Genomic DNA, 15267 nt, shown 5'->3' with positions numbered 1-15267 from the left:
TTCTGGAGACTAGGGGGTCCAGAGACTGTGGGTCCAACCTGGCTCCCCAGCGACATCTGCTGCTTCTTCAGCGGAGGGTCCAGGGGAATGGGGCATTCCCAGGGCACAGGGGGAAGGGGCCATTGTCAGGGCACCGGCACGGCCCTGGCACAGGCATTGCCCAGGGTGACCTTGTCAGGCCGGGGAGGGGGACGGTGCCCGGGCATGAGGGGCCCCTGGGTGCCACCCATGTCCCTGTCCCACCGGTGACCGGAGCGCCTCTCCGAAGCCGGGGCTGCCCTGGGCCAGCAATGGTGCCGGGAGCCCCTTGCAGAGCCCAGCCTGCCCGCAGGCACACGCTGGGTGCAATAAATCCCTGGCAGGTGTTAATTGGAGAGCACCTAATTGGGAGTGGCATCCTCTCTTGCAATGCTCTTGGGGCCAGACTGCTTCATGCCTGGCCCTGACCATGGTAATGGACATGAGGGTCCTGCTGGACCACAGTCAGGGCAGCACCCATGCCCATCGTTGGAGAGAAGCTACAAAAGCAAGAGAAAAAGTAGAAAAGAGGGTCGTGTAGAGATGTGATTTGTGCGTCACGGTAAGGAAGGTGCAGACAGAAGGACGCCCCTGGGACAACCTTTTGTATAGGAATGTTGTGGTTCTTGTAGTAATGAAAAGTCCAGAAACCTGACTGGAGGCTGCTGCCTCAGCCATGAGAGGGGATAAAAGCTTGCTCAGTTGTTACTAAAGGTGTCTTCGATCCACCGCGATCGCAGTCCGGGCCTTTCAATGCGCCACCAGTGGCGCCCAGTGCGGGGCACTGACACGACTCGCTGCGATCCGGTGCCGCGGCTCAGCTGAACTCAGGGCAGAACGCTGACAGGTAGCGCTACCGGCGCCCCAGTGCCTCTCGCAGGAGGAAGGTGAGCGGCTGAGAACTGTGGGGATGAATGTGATCAACAAGATTGTGAAGGAACATGGGAAGAAAAGGGATAGTGGGGAGTTACAGCAAATTTTTCTCTGGACTTTTAAAAGTGATCCTTCCACAAACAGTCACAATATTTCTCCTGCAGAAATCTGGGATGAAGTTGGGGTCAGATTTGGGACGGTGCCACTAAAATGGCTTTGCCAAAAACGTTATCATTTCCTCCAAGTGGAATTGAGCCATGAAGGTGAATTCATGTTTTAAGGAAATGTGGGTGGAACAGGAGGCTGAAGAACAAGCAAAAAATGTGTGTAGAAGAGTAAAACCTATTACCAGGTTTATTTTTTTTTCCTTCTCCATCCAAAATACTCTGAGGTGGGATGGTCCAGGTGAAAATGAAGTTCTTTTGATTTCAGCAATGCCTCTCTGGAACCATCACAGCTGTATACATCTACCTTTCCCTGAGGGGTTGATACCCATTGCAAGGAAATCCCTTTGTGCTAGGATGCAGCTAGGCTGGCTTGGGTTATCAGTTTCCAGCAGGTGTGCTGCTATGTTCTGAGGGACATGATCTGCTTCAGCTGGGTAATACTACTTAAGCTTATCCAAGTGTAGCTGGTGAGGAAATAAACACACCTTGTTCCCTTCTAGCTGCAACAGCAGCATGGACAAACTGTACCTGTTTCTAAACCAGAGTACCTCTTCCCATATTCAAGTGAGAATCAGTTGTCTTGTCTGCCAAAGCCAATCACCCCAGCAATATTTCCAGGGCACAGGGAAGCTGCCTCAGTCCCCCTGTCTCCTGTGGTGTTTGATTGATGTGCGAGAGCCAGGTGCCCCAAGCAGCCCATCCTCCCTGAAAGGGCAGCTGTGGAGCCCCTGCAGCAGCCTCACTCGCCCAGCCCTTACTGCTTTGGTGTCAGAGATGAGCTGGTTGAAGCTGGTAAGAACGATGTTGAAGACAGAGGCAGTGCACACCAAGTAGTCCACCACCAGCCACAGCTTGCACAAGCCCCGGCCAAGTCTCCTCCACTCACTGGGCACCACGAGGTCCACTACTTGAACCAGCATTACATTCTCCACTTGGATCTGAAGGTCAGTAGCTCATACTCTCTGCTGGTTAGCGATGGTGGTTTGGACCACCACGGAGTCTCTAATTACAAGAGTTACTTCTCATTAACATGGCCTCAGGTCATAAGGAAATAGACTTATTTAGTTCGGTAGCCGCAATGAGTGGGGAACTCCAGAGGAGAGATCTCTATCCCTCTGGGTCAGTTCTCTCTCTTGACAGTGGATTGAAAAGAAAACAGCACATATTCTGTAGGAAGATAAAGAGGACTATCAGGATTGTGTATAGGCTGATAAATAAAGCATATGCTTAGGTCATGGATGATTTATGTTATGCCTCTGAGTTAGCTAGACCGCAGTAGGACTTTATACACAACAAAATTGAAACTACCCATGGCGTATCACAATGTCATGATCTCTTACTTCTGATTATAGTATGCCACAGTTCTTATCCTGCCATGGACACTGAGGATGAGTAATACTTTACTTTGCCCCTCAAGTATTCTGAACACATTACAGTGCAAACATGAATGTGAGAGTTTGGAAGTGATGCATGGTCCATTAATTAAAAAATAACATTTTTTTTTGAGCAAGATTTTATATCCTTTTTCCTTCTTCTTCCCTTCTCTGCTGTTCTTTTTCTCTCCTTCTTGCTAGAATTCTCTACTTATGTTCAGCTTTTCCTGCAAACAGCCTTTTACCCCTGAGGCTCTAGTAGATTTCAAACCAGGAAGCCAGAGTCATTTATTTCTGTTCACTGTCTCCTGGACATTGCAGTGATTACTAATCAGGTGTGGTGTCAATCTATTTTCTAAATAGGTACCTTCCTTCATAAAGAACCATCATAATCAACACTATTGGCCACAATACAGATAAGAAAGTTCTGAGTACTAGAATTATCTTTCTCAACTGCAGCTTGAACTGTGTCAGCAGTACCAGCCCTATTCTTGATTAGGATAATTAGAATCCATGAAACCACTAAAAAAAGCAAGGTGGCTTATTAAAATTGGCGTTTCAAATTTGAGATCTGTGTCTTATGATCGCTCCAACGTAGAGAGAACTTCATCTTCTTATAGTTGAGCATGTATGGAGAATGACTGTAAATCATCAAGTGTTGAAACCTGGGGCATACCCTTGATTAATGAAGTGGATGGCATGATGCCTCTTAAGCCATGGAAAAGAGTGCTATAGCTTATGTGCTTATACATTTTTATGTTCTATAGTTGACTCACTCTTTAACTTTTCACATGCCAATTAATTGTGTGGTTTAAACATCTTAAATAGATGTCTTCATCTGCAACCCATTAATTTATCTTCTATTGATGAATAGAGATTTTTAGCAAGAATGCTAGAAAAATCAAAGTTTCAGAATTCACAAAGTAACTTGCATTTGCTTATGGAGCTTCTTTAATGGGTAAAATTAATCTTTTGCCCTACCTGCAATGAAATATGTTGGACCTTCAGAGAATACTATTCTTCTGTAGAATGTCCAAAGCAAAACCCAACCACCTGTTCAGAAAAGCTTTAACGTTACAAAGCTCTATTTTTTTCTATTGGTCAGTTACCTTAAGGTGACCTAAACTCTTATTCCAATGAAAAAGGAAACTAGCTGAAAATACTTTGTGTAAGAATACCCAGCTTTCTGGCTTCTGGGTCTTGTGCTAAAACATGCCTGAGCATCCTAGTAGAACTGATTTTACTAAGGGCAAAGAAATTTGATAAATAGGTGCATCTTGTAGATGGGCATCTCATTGGCAAACCTCCAGTTGTCTGGGATTTCACCTGTTAACCAGGACTGTTGATAAATGATAGAGCTTGGCAAGTTCCTCCGCCAGCTCCCTCAGTACTCGGGTGTATCCTATCCATCCCCATGGATTTGTGAGTATCCCGGTGGCATAGTAGGCTGTAGACTGCTTCCTCCTGGATTATGGTAGTTTCATTCTGCTCTCCATCCCTGTCTTTCAGCTTAGGGGGCTGAATGCCCTGTGGACAACTGGTCTGGCTAATAAAGACTGAGGCAAAGAAGGTATTAAGTACCTTAGCCTTTTCCTCATTCTTGGTGGCCATGGTCCCCTTCACATCCTGTAAGGGACGGAGATTCTCTTTAGCTCACTTTTTGTTGCTAATGTATTTATAAAAACACTTTGTGTTATCTCTTACAACAGTGGACAGACTGATTTCTAGCTGGGCTTTGCTTTTCTAATTTTCTATCTGCATGACCTAACAAGATCCCTGTATTCTTCTTGTTTTGCCAGCTCTTTCCTTTTCTTTTCCTGAGTTCCATCAAAAGCTCCCTCTTTATCCAGGTCAGTCATCTTCCCCAAAGGTTTGTCTCATGGGGACAGCATAACATTATTTATGATTTATGCTATACTGTAGATCTCTTTTATGAACTGTATTTAGTCAACAAGGGTACAATTTGGTAGAGGTTTTTTTATCAATAATATATGAAAATATACTTTTATCATCTAGTTAGTAGCAATAACTTTTTTACCAACTTTTGTGGGGTGTCTTAAATTCCTCAAAGGATCTCCATTTCTTCTGCTCTTCTTAAATGAGAATCGCTTTGAAATGGATGGAAGTAGAATATATTATCCATTAAATTTATGTTTTCACTTTCAAGTATTGCTTCATATTTCTGTCTTTAACATGTTAGGGTTTTTTTAACTTTATATGTAATAACTGACATAGCAGATTAGCAGTTCATCTGATGTAAAAGCCTTTCTCCATCAGTGACTGATAGAAGATGTTTTAAAAGAAACTTCAAAAAAACATATGAGACACAATTGTAGAATTGCATACAACTGAAAGTTGGAGCTTCTTTCTGGTTTATGCCTTGAGGCACACCTTTCTATTTGTTTCTTTCTGCAGATGCTCTTCTAACATTGAAAGAAGGCTGCACAGAACTTACTTTCAACGAGTCAAAATTTAACAGCAGAAATATCCTTTGTCCTCTGAATTTATCTAAGAATTTTCTGAAGAAGGTTGTTTTTCAAATCTCCTGTGTATCAGAGACTAAAAAATACCTGCTGTGTAATGGAAGCTAGTAGAAGGCTCATCTATCTCTTCATACAAAATTCAATGGTCAGGAGATGTCATTACAGTGCAACACAGTGTGTAGTGTGTTGTTTCTTCAAACAGTTAGTTGTATAAAACTGTCTCCTTAGCCATTTTATCTTTTCTGTCTCTTTACCCTTGTGTTGTTGTTTTCATTTACCATCACTTTCTTCATTCCCTGAGACTTCAGGATTTTTCTTTTCACTCACAAATGTCTTCATCATTTCTGTGTTAGTCTTTAACATCTAGCAATTGTTTTCTTACCCTCAGTCATTCTAATGAACAGAAACATACTTTAGCTGCACATAGATCAAATATATTAGAGGCTTGTTTTGAAAGCATTTTGAAAGCCACTACAGAAAGGCTACTAAATGTTGAGAATAGAAATTTCTTAACCTTCACAGAGCCTACCACGTGTACAACTTTCACACCCTGCTCTCTTCACTGCCTAACAAAACTGTACCCTTGTTACATGTTTTCCTTTATTGTCTTTAAGGGGAAAGAATCTATCAACATAAATCTTAAATATCTCCAAAAGTACAAGTAAAAATACATAAATATATGTAACAGATGCAGAATTGCCTCCTGGGATGCATGTATTATGCATACAGAACTGTCATAACATCCTTCAGACAATCACATTTTTTCCTTTGCTCATGGTCTTTACACCTGTCTCGTTTTGACAACGCACCCGGATGTAATGCGGATACTAAAATGTAACTAACACTATAAAAACATATTTTCCACTTTTTGGAACGTACTTATTCATACAAATATAGGGTCAAATTAATCCACCTCGACTAGAAAAAGCAGTAACCACACAAAAGCGATTTCCTTTATATTTTAACCAATATTCTGAAAATAGAACTATGATTCTTGAGAAACAATTGTCTTCTGGGTAAATCAATGGTCTAAGTCTAATCCATAATTTTACAATATTGTTAATATCATAGCTTTCACATTGAAGGACAGAAAAAAAGAAAGCAGCTTTTATTTTCATCACAATAAATCTAATTGAAATATTATGAATATTGAATGAACAATGAACAATCCTATTTAGATGTTGATTAATTTCAAAATCTTTTTAGCAGAAAACATGTAGATTTTCTTTCAATTTAAGACCTGTTCTTTTCATTGCATTTTTTTTCTAATTCAAGATTAAATTATTTTTGATATTTCCTCTACATTCGTCTTCCAACATCTGTTTGTCTTTGGTTCTGCGATGTATAGAAGCAGTGGGGAAATGGAGTTTCTCTGTTAAGGAAGAAGGGTGAAGCTGTTCTAGAGCACCTCTAGAACCACTTAAAAATGCTGCCTGTCTGACCTTCGATGTAAATATCATCTTTAAGTTACAAATCTGCTTTTCAGTTGCCTGTTGGCAGTTGATTTATGTGATAAAACCAAATAATCATCTACCTTTCCCTTGACATTATACGTTCATATGTAAATAAGTGGAATGGAAGTTTCCATTGGATAGTCAAGGGGCCAAAACCGTATTTGAATGTAGAACTAAGATGTTTGGAGTATGAATGCTGACAAATAAGAATTGGTAAAATGCAATCTCTGCAAACATGCAAGGAGTTACATATTCCATGACAATACAGAACCAAAGCAAGAGCAACACACTTGTACACAGGGGTGGAGTTGGAAAATTTAAGAGATCTTAGATTATTAAAGATTTGTCAGGTCTCTTATGAAGCATGCTCTTGGATAAAGTTTCTGGAATTCTGCTATACTTTTAAGGTTATGTGTTTGGTTATGATACCAAGATCCTTCAGATGGCAGTGATTTCCCACTGATGCTCCAAGTGCAGTATCTACTCTATAACCTAGAAGGTAATTCTTTTAGTTTCTTCTGAGAAACCTTTATATAAGGCTAACCAAGAAATATTGTTGTTAATATTATTGTTGTTATTTAATCTTGAATGTACTCAATACAGCCTGTGCATTGCAAAAGTATACAGCAGTTACAGGTTGTTCTTCATTCCCTGCACTAGGTATGGATCTTTGAAAGTGATCTTTTGAAACCCTACAAACATTTGGAGCTCAATTTAGATCAAACAAACTTTACAAAAGTTGTGCTGAAGTCCTCGCTGCTGGTCTTGGATGTGCCCAGTCAAAGGTCAGAGACAATACATAGAACCAGACAACAGTGTCAAAGCAAGTAAGCAGATAACATCTGATACTATTGCTTTATTGAAATTTAATACACTGGGAGTGTCTTTGAGAATGGTTCTGGTTTTATTTAACAGAAATGACCACAAAGTTAATGACTTACCTTTAAAAGAAAAATAAAATGCATTGATTTGGTGATCTTGCATAGAGCCTGATGAATAAAAGAGGTTGTTTTGGGCTTTGGCAGACTCTGAGGTGGTCAAAGATTTTTAATGTCTTATCAGTTAAATGCTTCAATTACATTAGGTAGGATATTGCACATTGCTGAGTAGTAGATGAGCAATAACTAAAATTATTCCATAATTTCGGGAGGTAAATGCATCACATTTTCATGATTTTATTTCATTTCACTGTGGCAGAAAAAATGACTAAACATCACTGCCTCTGTCTTGGCAGATTCGTAATGTGTATCAGGAAAGGCACAGATACTGTCCTCAGTATGTTTATTTTTAATTGTAATTGATTTCTAAAGATATACATGAGTAAAAACATTGTGAGGACAGTTCTGTTAATAAGTATACATATACACTGCAACCCTTCATATCAACAGCATTAATAAAATGTTAACAAAAATTTATGGGGAAATTATAACAATTTTAACAAACCATTTCTAACTAATGTTTCAAATTTTTATTATATTGCATATATAATAATGTGTAGTGCATTCAGATTAACTATGCTTAATATCGCAACTCTTCTCCTGCCATACCTTTCTTCCTAAGTATGTGATATGAACCATGACATTACAATCTTAAAGCTGTAACAAGAATGAGTTATGTTTGTACTATTTCCCATTCTCATTATATTCTTTGTCACACAATGAATTAATGTTGTGCCATTCTCTGTTCTCATTACAATCTTTTCCTTATGAATGGGGTATCAGAATTTTAATGTCTTTTGTAATCTCTGAGTTATAGGAGTGTCTTACACTACCAAGACCTTGTTAATATTCTGCATTGTGATTGGCTGGTTGCACACTGCTGTGTATGAGGGTACACTGAGCAGCCAATCAAGTGGTTTTGACAGTGGCTAATTCAAAGTGTTCCACTAAGCTGAAGTAAAGCCCACAGACCTCAGTGTGTTATTACTGCTAAACCCAGCTAAACACAAGAAAGTGTTCATTCCCTTCCCAGGCATGAATCAAATATCAGTATTTCAGCCACTGCAAGTTATGAAGCACTCAAGAGAATGATAATATGCAAGTGCATACACTTTCTGCAAGTCCTTTTGTTCTTCCTTTGCTTTTATGGTTTCCTCAGTTTTAAAACCTGTTGTGTATTTCTCCACATTAAAGAAAAAATAAAATTTAAAAAGAGACCTCTATATTTCTATTCTTAAATCAAAAGAAATTGGCAGTTAGGTTTTGGCTGTAACTGCTTGCTGGGTCTGGTGTACTGAGTGTGTGATTTTGACAGGTTAGAAAGGTTAATATATGAGTGCACGTCCAATCCTTTTTTCCACTGCTGAAACTCAGAAATAGAGTATATCTGCTTTCGATTCTCTGTGCTTACAGCTACGATTCTGCACATTTTCCAGTTATATATTTAATTGTCCTCTTGTCTTTTTAGGATCTTTTAGATCTCACTTTGTGTAGTATTTATGATTAATTTTTAAAAAAATCTTTATATTTAAATCATAATGTACCCTGATATAAGTCAGAACATATTGCAGAAACCTGGAAAAAGAGAATATAAATTATAAAAAAGATTCATGTTTATCAAATATGCTTTTCATGTTAGTTGATTCTTGAAAGCATTTTCCAGTTTACCCAACGTAAATTATATATACGATAATGAATAAACGTGGATTTTCTTTTATTTTTTCAACCTATCACATAGTAAATACATGTTCATAACCCTAAGGAGGTGCTATTAAAATTTGGTATGTGAGAAAAACTCTAAATCAGTTAGGAAAATGTTAATACTGGCATGCTGAATATGATGACAAGTAAATTGGCATTTGTCAGTCAGTACCATGTTGGAATAATGCCAATAACTTAGTCTTTTTTTTGGAGAGTGTAATTTTCCATTTAACAGAAAAGTAACTATAAACAACAAACAGTGTTTTACTTAGGTGCTGCTGAAACCCATAACTACTAAATCACAACCCACCCATCATTCTGGGATAGACAAGCAGGTTGCATTGGTTAGGAAATGGATATTAAGAATTGTGCAAAACCATTTTGACCGTATGGAGACTGTGGGAATGAGAACACTTGCTTAAGAGTTTTAATGTAAAGCACAGCAAAGGGTATATAGCACATATAATTCTTTGCCTGTTGTCCAGTTGTATTTTCTGTCCGGGGGCAGTAGTGGAGTGGTGTAAGAAACACTGGTCAGCGGTGGTTTACACACTCAGCTGCTTTATTTAATTGTTTTCTCTTTGGAACTCATTGCTGTGCATTCTCAGCATCTCGCAGATTTTAAATTAATTTATCCTTATAATATTCCCAGTAAGGTAAAGAAATATGTTACAGCTGGCGAGCTGAATGTAGATAAAATTATTCGCCTGACTTGGCCTAGTAGCAATGTCGTTAACTTTGTCTCTTTACACACAGTCAGGTGTGTGAAGGAAAAGAGTCTGGAACCTAACCAATGACCAGATAGGAATATTGGGACTAGCAGGGAGGGTTATTTTTGTTATTTTTAAAGGATTTGAGGAACAAAACTCCGTTGTAGAAATTTACACTTTGGTCAGAAAATGTACAAAAGACCTTTAGTACTGGAAAAACAAATAGGTCAATTCAGATTGTGAACAATCTCAGTAGGCATGTATTTTGGAAAGACATTTTGCTTTCTCTCTTCTGTATTAGCCTTTAAGAATAAACTACATATAGACAAGAAGTTCCTTTCTATGGCTGCATTGCCATGTCATCTGTGGAGATAGGACAAGGGGCAATGGCTGCAAATTGGAGCACAGGAAGTTCCGCACCAACATGCGGAAAAACTTTTTCACAGTGAGGGTGACAGAGCCCTGGGACAGGCTGCCCAGGGAGGTGGTGGAGTCTCCTTCTCTGGAGGTATTCAAGTCTCGTCTGGATGCCTATCTGAGTGATATGAGATAGGGAACCTGCTTTGGCAGGGGGGTTGGACCCGGTGATCTCTCAAGGTCCCTTCCAACCCCTACAATTCTATGATTCTATGATTCTATGATCTCAGGGAGAAGTGTCCTGGAAACTAAAACTACCCCTTGCAGTTGGCTTTTTTCGGTAGAAACAAGGGGGCTTGTGATATGAGATCACAAAACATCATTAAAGGTTTATTAATTTATGCAAGAGTCAAAGGGCTATGGCCTTCACAGATTAGCTCATTTGTTACTACATTGATATATAAAAATTTATCCAAATAGTATTTTTCCCCCTTTGTTTTCCTCTTTTTGCATATTCAGTAGTTACTTACACTCTGGTCCTTTGCATTTCAATTGGATGTTCCTGTCAGCATTTAATTACTAACAAACTCAACTGTGTAACAAAGTCAAGTGAGGAATATGTGTAAAATTTTAAATTTGTCTTTGGGGACTTGACTTAATTTGATTTGGGTAATGTAGTTAAGCTAAATGAAGTTCACATAACATAAATTCTGTCCCAGAACAGTGGTGTCCACAACTTATGTGAGGATGAAAGTTCATGTGTTTTGAACTCTGAAGCAGTCCTTTTACAGGTTAAGCTCATAATTCTGGGATTTGTTCCTATTGTGTTAAAATTACTAACGTTATCTGTTTTATAATTAGTACCTTCTAGCAGATAGAACATGACTTTAATTTCCAGAATTTTTGGTGCCCAGATCTGGACTACTTGCCTTAAATGAAAGCCTAGGTGGTGTTTTTATGCTTTTCCCCCCCCTTTTTCATTTACATGAGTTGTTGAGCTGAAAACTGTACTCTCTAGAACATTCTTGGTGCTATGTCCCACCTGTTCTTATGCTTTAAATGTTGTGCTTGATACTAAAATCAGTTCAATAGCTGGTTGTATTAAAATGGTTAAGAGCTAGGACTCTAGACAGCAATAGTTCAAAAATATGTGAAAGCAGTGGCTAAAACCAAAGTAGAGCACTGAAATGCCAAGGCAAAGGCTACTTCTGCATCCTTAAGCCCACCCTTTTCCGTAAGGATTTTCATTTACATGATTGATGGCCTTTTTTACCCTACATCTTTTTCATCTGTTAACCTCTGGTCTTTCTGAACTGGAACAGGAAAACTAACTGTGAATTTGTAAGATAGGGGATAAAGCACAGAAGTATGTATAAATGGGAATTTATTGCCAGATATCAGAAGACCAGGCCGACTGAAAAAGACGTAACACGGGGTACATGATGTGACTAGAAAAAATAAGGTTGCTTACTGTCTGATTTTGTTTCTCATTTTTCCTTTTTTTTCCTAATGAGAGTAAAATAATTGCATTCAGAAATCAACTTTCTCATTTGCCTGAAGGATTTATGCTTACATTTACTGAAGTGATGACCACAAATGGAGCTTCTGTGAAGTATATTTTCTCTTTAAAAAACAAAGGTGAAGGAGAACAAACGTGTCTCAGTAGCCTTGGCATTCAAGTTAATAAACATAAATGTCTGCTGAGTTTAGGAAGTTCTAGATTAAGCCCAACAGTATATAAGCTTTAATTGACGTGACTGCTGATGAAGCGTAGGTCTTGCCTGTTTTGTCTGTTCAGCTCTGATTTAGCCAATTGTATAGCAGCAGAAGGCTCTGAAGGCTTTGCAAATTATTCAAACATAAACTGTAAATATGGAGAGAGGGAGAAATCATGGACATTTCTTTCATACTTTTTACTCTGCTTCAGAAAAGAAGATTTTTTAATAAGATCAATTCTGAGTGTGTATGGAATATATGCTGATATATATTACATTAATTATGACTTAGATGTGTGTGTGCATGTAATTCTTTTTTCTTGAGTGACATCAAACCTTTTAGGCTTTCTACCTAATAGTGGCTTCCTTTAGCTACAAGTCTTCCCATTTCTGATGTTAGAAAAAAATTCTAGGACAAGTTTCTATGCAATGACAATTTGCCCAACACTCTCTGAAAGTGAAAATTCTTACAAAAGTAATGACCAAAATGCAGCCCTCTCTGGTTAGAAGTACAGAAACTGGGTTTCCATGAGACATGAACACTGAAACCCAAATGCTCTTTTACATTCCATGTTTTTAAGGATGTCCTTCCTAACCAGCTTTGCAGACAGAGTTCACTGTACAGCTGGGGCAGAGCTGAAGTGCTGTGGGTAAGGACTCAGGTTCCAGAGTTGGTGCAGGACTGTCTGCCGTGGGTGCCCCTTCCCCCGCTGCACCCACGTAATCTGGGAGGGTGGGCAGGGGCCACTTCACCACACGCTTGCTGTGCCAGCCGAGCCCCCTGGCCCAAAGCATCTCCCCCGCGCCCGTGCCGCCGGTTTCCCCGGTGCCGGGGCAGGAGCGAGCGGGTAGTAACTCCCCGGCGAGGTGCGGCGCTGGGTCAGCTCTGCCCGGGGCTGGCCGGGCGCTGCCGCACGGGCCTCGCTCGCGTCCCGCCGTTGCCACGGGAACGTGTGTGTCCGGTGCTTCATTGCCAGCGGCAGCAGCCCGGCTGGTGGCCGCGCTCCGGCGTGTGAGTGTCCCCGCGGGCCCCCGGGAGCGGGAGAGGGGGATAGCGGTGCCCAACGCCGTGTTTTTGGGGCGGGGGCCGCGTTCCGAAGGTGCGGCAACGAGAGGGGCGGGGGCGGGGCTAAATCCTAGCCCTAGCCCTGATACTAAACCCCAGCCCTGACACTAAACCCTAGCCCTAGCCCTGACACGAAACGCTAGCCCTAGCCCAGTCACTAAACAATAGCCCTAGCCCTGACACTAAACCCGAGCCCTGACACGAAAGCCCGGCCCTGACACTAAACCCTACTCCTAGCCCTGAAACTAAGCCCTAGCCCTATCCCTGACACTAAGCCCTAGCCCTAGCACTGCCGCTAAACCCTAGCCGTGACACTTAACACAAGTCCTGACACTAAACCCTAGCCCTGACACAAACACTAGTCCTAGACCTGACAGTAAACCCTAGCCCTTAGCCTGACACTAAACCCTAGCCCTGGCACTAAACCCTAGCCCTGACACTAAACCCTAGCCCTGACACTAAACCCCAACCCTGACACTAAAACCTAGCCCTAGCCCTGACACTAAACAGTAGACCTAGCCCTCAAACTAAACCCTAACCCTGACACTAAACCCTAACTATGACACTAAACCCTAATCCTAACCCTGACACTAAACCCTAACCCTAACCCCGAAACTAAACCCTAACCCTAACCCTAAACCTAACCTTAACCCTAAACCCGACGCTTAACCCTAATCCTAAACCCGACACTAAACACTAACACTGACACTAATGCCTAACCTTGACACTAAACTCTAAACCTGACACTAAACCCTAACCCTGACACTAAACCCTAACCCTGACAATAAATCATAACCCTGACAATAAACCCTAACCATAACACTGACACTAAACCCTAACCCCGACACTAAACCCTAAACCCGATACTGAACCATAAACACGACACTAAACCCTAACCCTGACACTAAAGCTAACCCTAACCCTGACACTAAACCCTAACCCAAACCCCGAAACTAAACCGTAACCCTAACCCCGACACTTAACACTAACCCTAAACCTGACAATAAACCCTAACTCTAAACTAGACACTAAACCCTAACCCTAACCCTGACTCTAAACCCTAACCCTGACACTAAACCCTGACACTAAACCCTAACACTAGCCCTGACACTAAACCCTTACACTGACACTAAACCCTAACCCTGACACTAAACCCTAACCCTGACAATAAAACCTAACCCTGACACAAAGCCTGAAACTAACCGACACTAAACCCTAACCCTAACCCTGACACTAAACCCTAGCCCTGACACTAAACCCTAAACCTGACACTAAACCCTAGGCCTAGCCCTGACACTAAACCCTAACCCTAACCCTGACTCTAAACCCTAACCCTGACACTAAACCCTAACCCTAGATCTGAAACTAAACCCTAACCCTTACCCTGACACTAAACCCTGACACTAAACCCTAACTCTAGCCCTGACACTAAACCCTAACACTAGCCCTGACACTAAACCTTAACCCTGACACTAAACACTAGCCCTGACACTAAACCCTAAACCTAGCCCTGACACTAAACTTAAACCCTAGTCCTGACACTAAACCATAACACTAGCCCTGACACTAAACCCTAACCCTGACACTAAACCCTAACAATAGCCCTGACACTAAACCCTAAGCCTGACAATAAACCCTAATCATTGCCCTGACACTAAACCCTAACCCTAGCCCTGACACTAATCCCTAGCCCTGACACTAATCCCTAGCCCTGACAGTAAACCCTAGCCCTAGCCCTGACACTAATCCCTAGCCCTGACACTAAACCCTAGCCCTAGCCATGACTCTAAACCCTAATCCTTACACTAGACCCTAACCCTGACACTAAACGTTAATACTAACCATAACATTAGACCCTAATCCTAACCCTGACACCAAACCCTAACCCAAATCCTGACACTGAACCCTAACCCAGACACTAACCCTAACCACGACACTAAACTATAACCCTAACCCCGACACTAAACGCTAACCCTAACCCCGACACTAACCCTAACCCCGAAACCAAAGCCTAACCCTGACACTAAACACTAACCCCAACAATAAACCCTAACCCTAACACTACACCCTAACCCTAGCCCTGACACTAAACCCTAACCCTAACCCTAACCCTAACCTTAAACCTAAACCCGACACTTAACCCTAATCCTAACCCCGATACTAAACCCTAACCCTGACAGTAAACCCTAACCCTGACACAAAACCCTAACCCTAACACTGACACTAAACCCTAACACTAGCCCCGACACGAAACCCTAACCCTGACAGTAAACCCTAACCCTGACACTAAACCTAACCCTGACACTAAACCCTAACCCTAACCCTGACACTAAACCTAACCCCGACACTAAACCCTAACCCTAACCCTGACACTAAACCCTAACCCTGAATCTAAACCCTAAACCTGACACT

At 41.2% G+C, this 15267-nt stretch overlaps 1 protein-coding gene across 1 annotated transcript in view; it reads right to left on the bottom strand.

The window, feature by feature from the left end:
• Positions 1-716: 716 nt before the first annotated feature.
• The window catches only part of LOC311204358 (nischarin-like), a gene marked incomplete at both ends in the record, with an annotated part of 104668 nt that continues 90117 nt past the window's right edge, over positions 717-15267 (bottom strand). The window contains 1 exon segment of the mRNA XM_084280788.1: positions 717-839. Coding sequence (XP_084136914.1) covers positions 717-839 — 123 coding nt within the window.

Source organism: Gallinula chloropus, assembly GCF_964237585.1.
Source record: "Gallinula chloropus genome assembly, contig: HAP1_SCAFFOLD_244, whole genome shotgun sequence".
NCBI classification, from domain to species: domain Eukaryota; kingdom Metazoa; phylum Chordata; class Aves; order Gruiformes; family Rallidae; genus Gallinula; species Gallinula chloropus.
The sequence above is the reverse complement of the archived record's forward strand: the minus strand, read 5'-3'. Positions and strand labels throughout refer to the sequence as shown.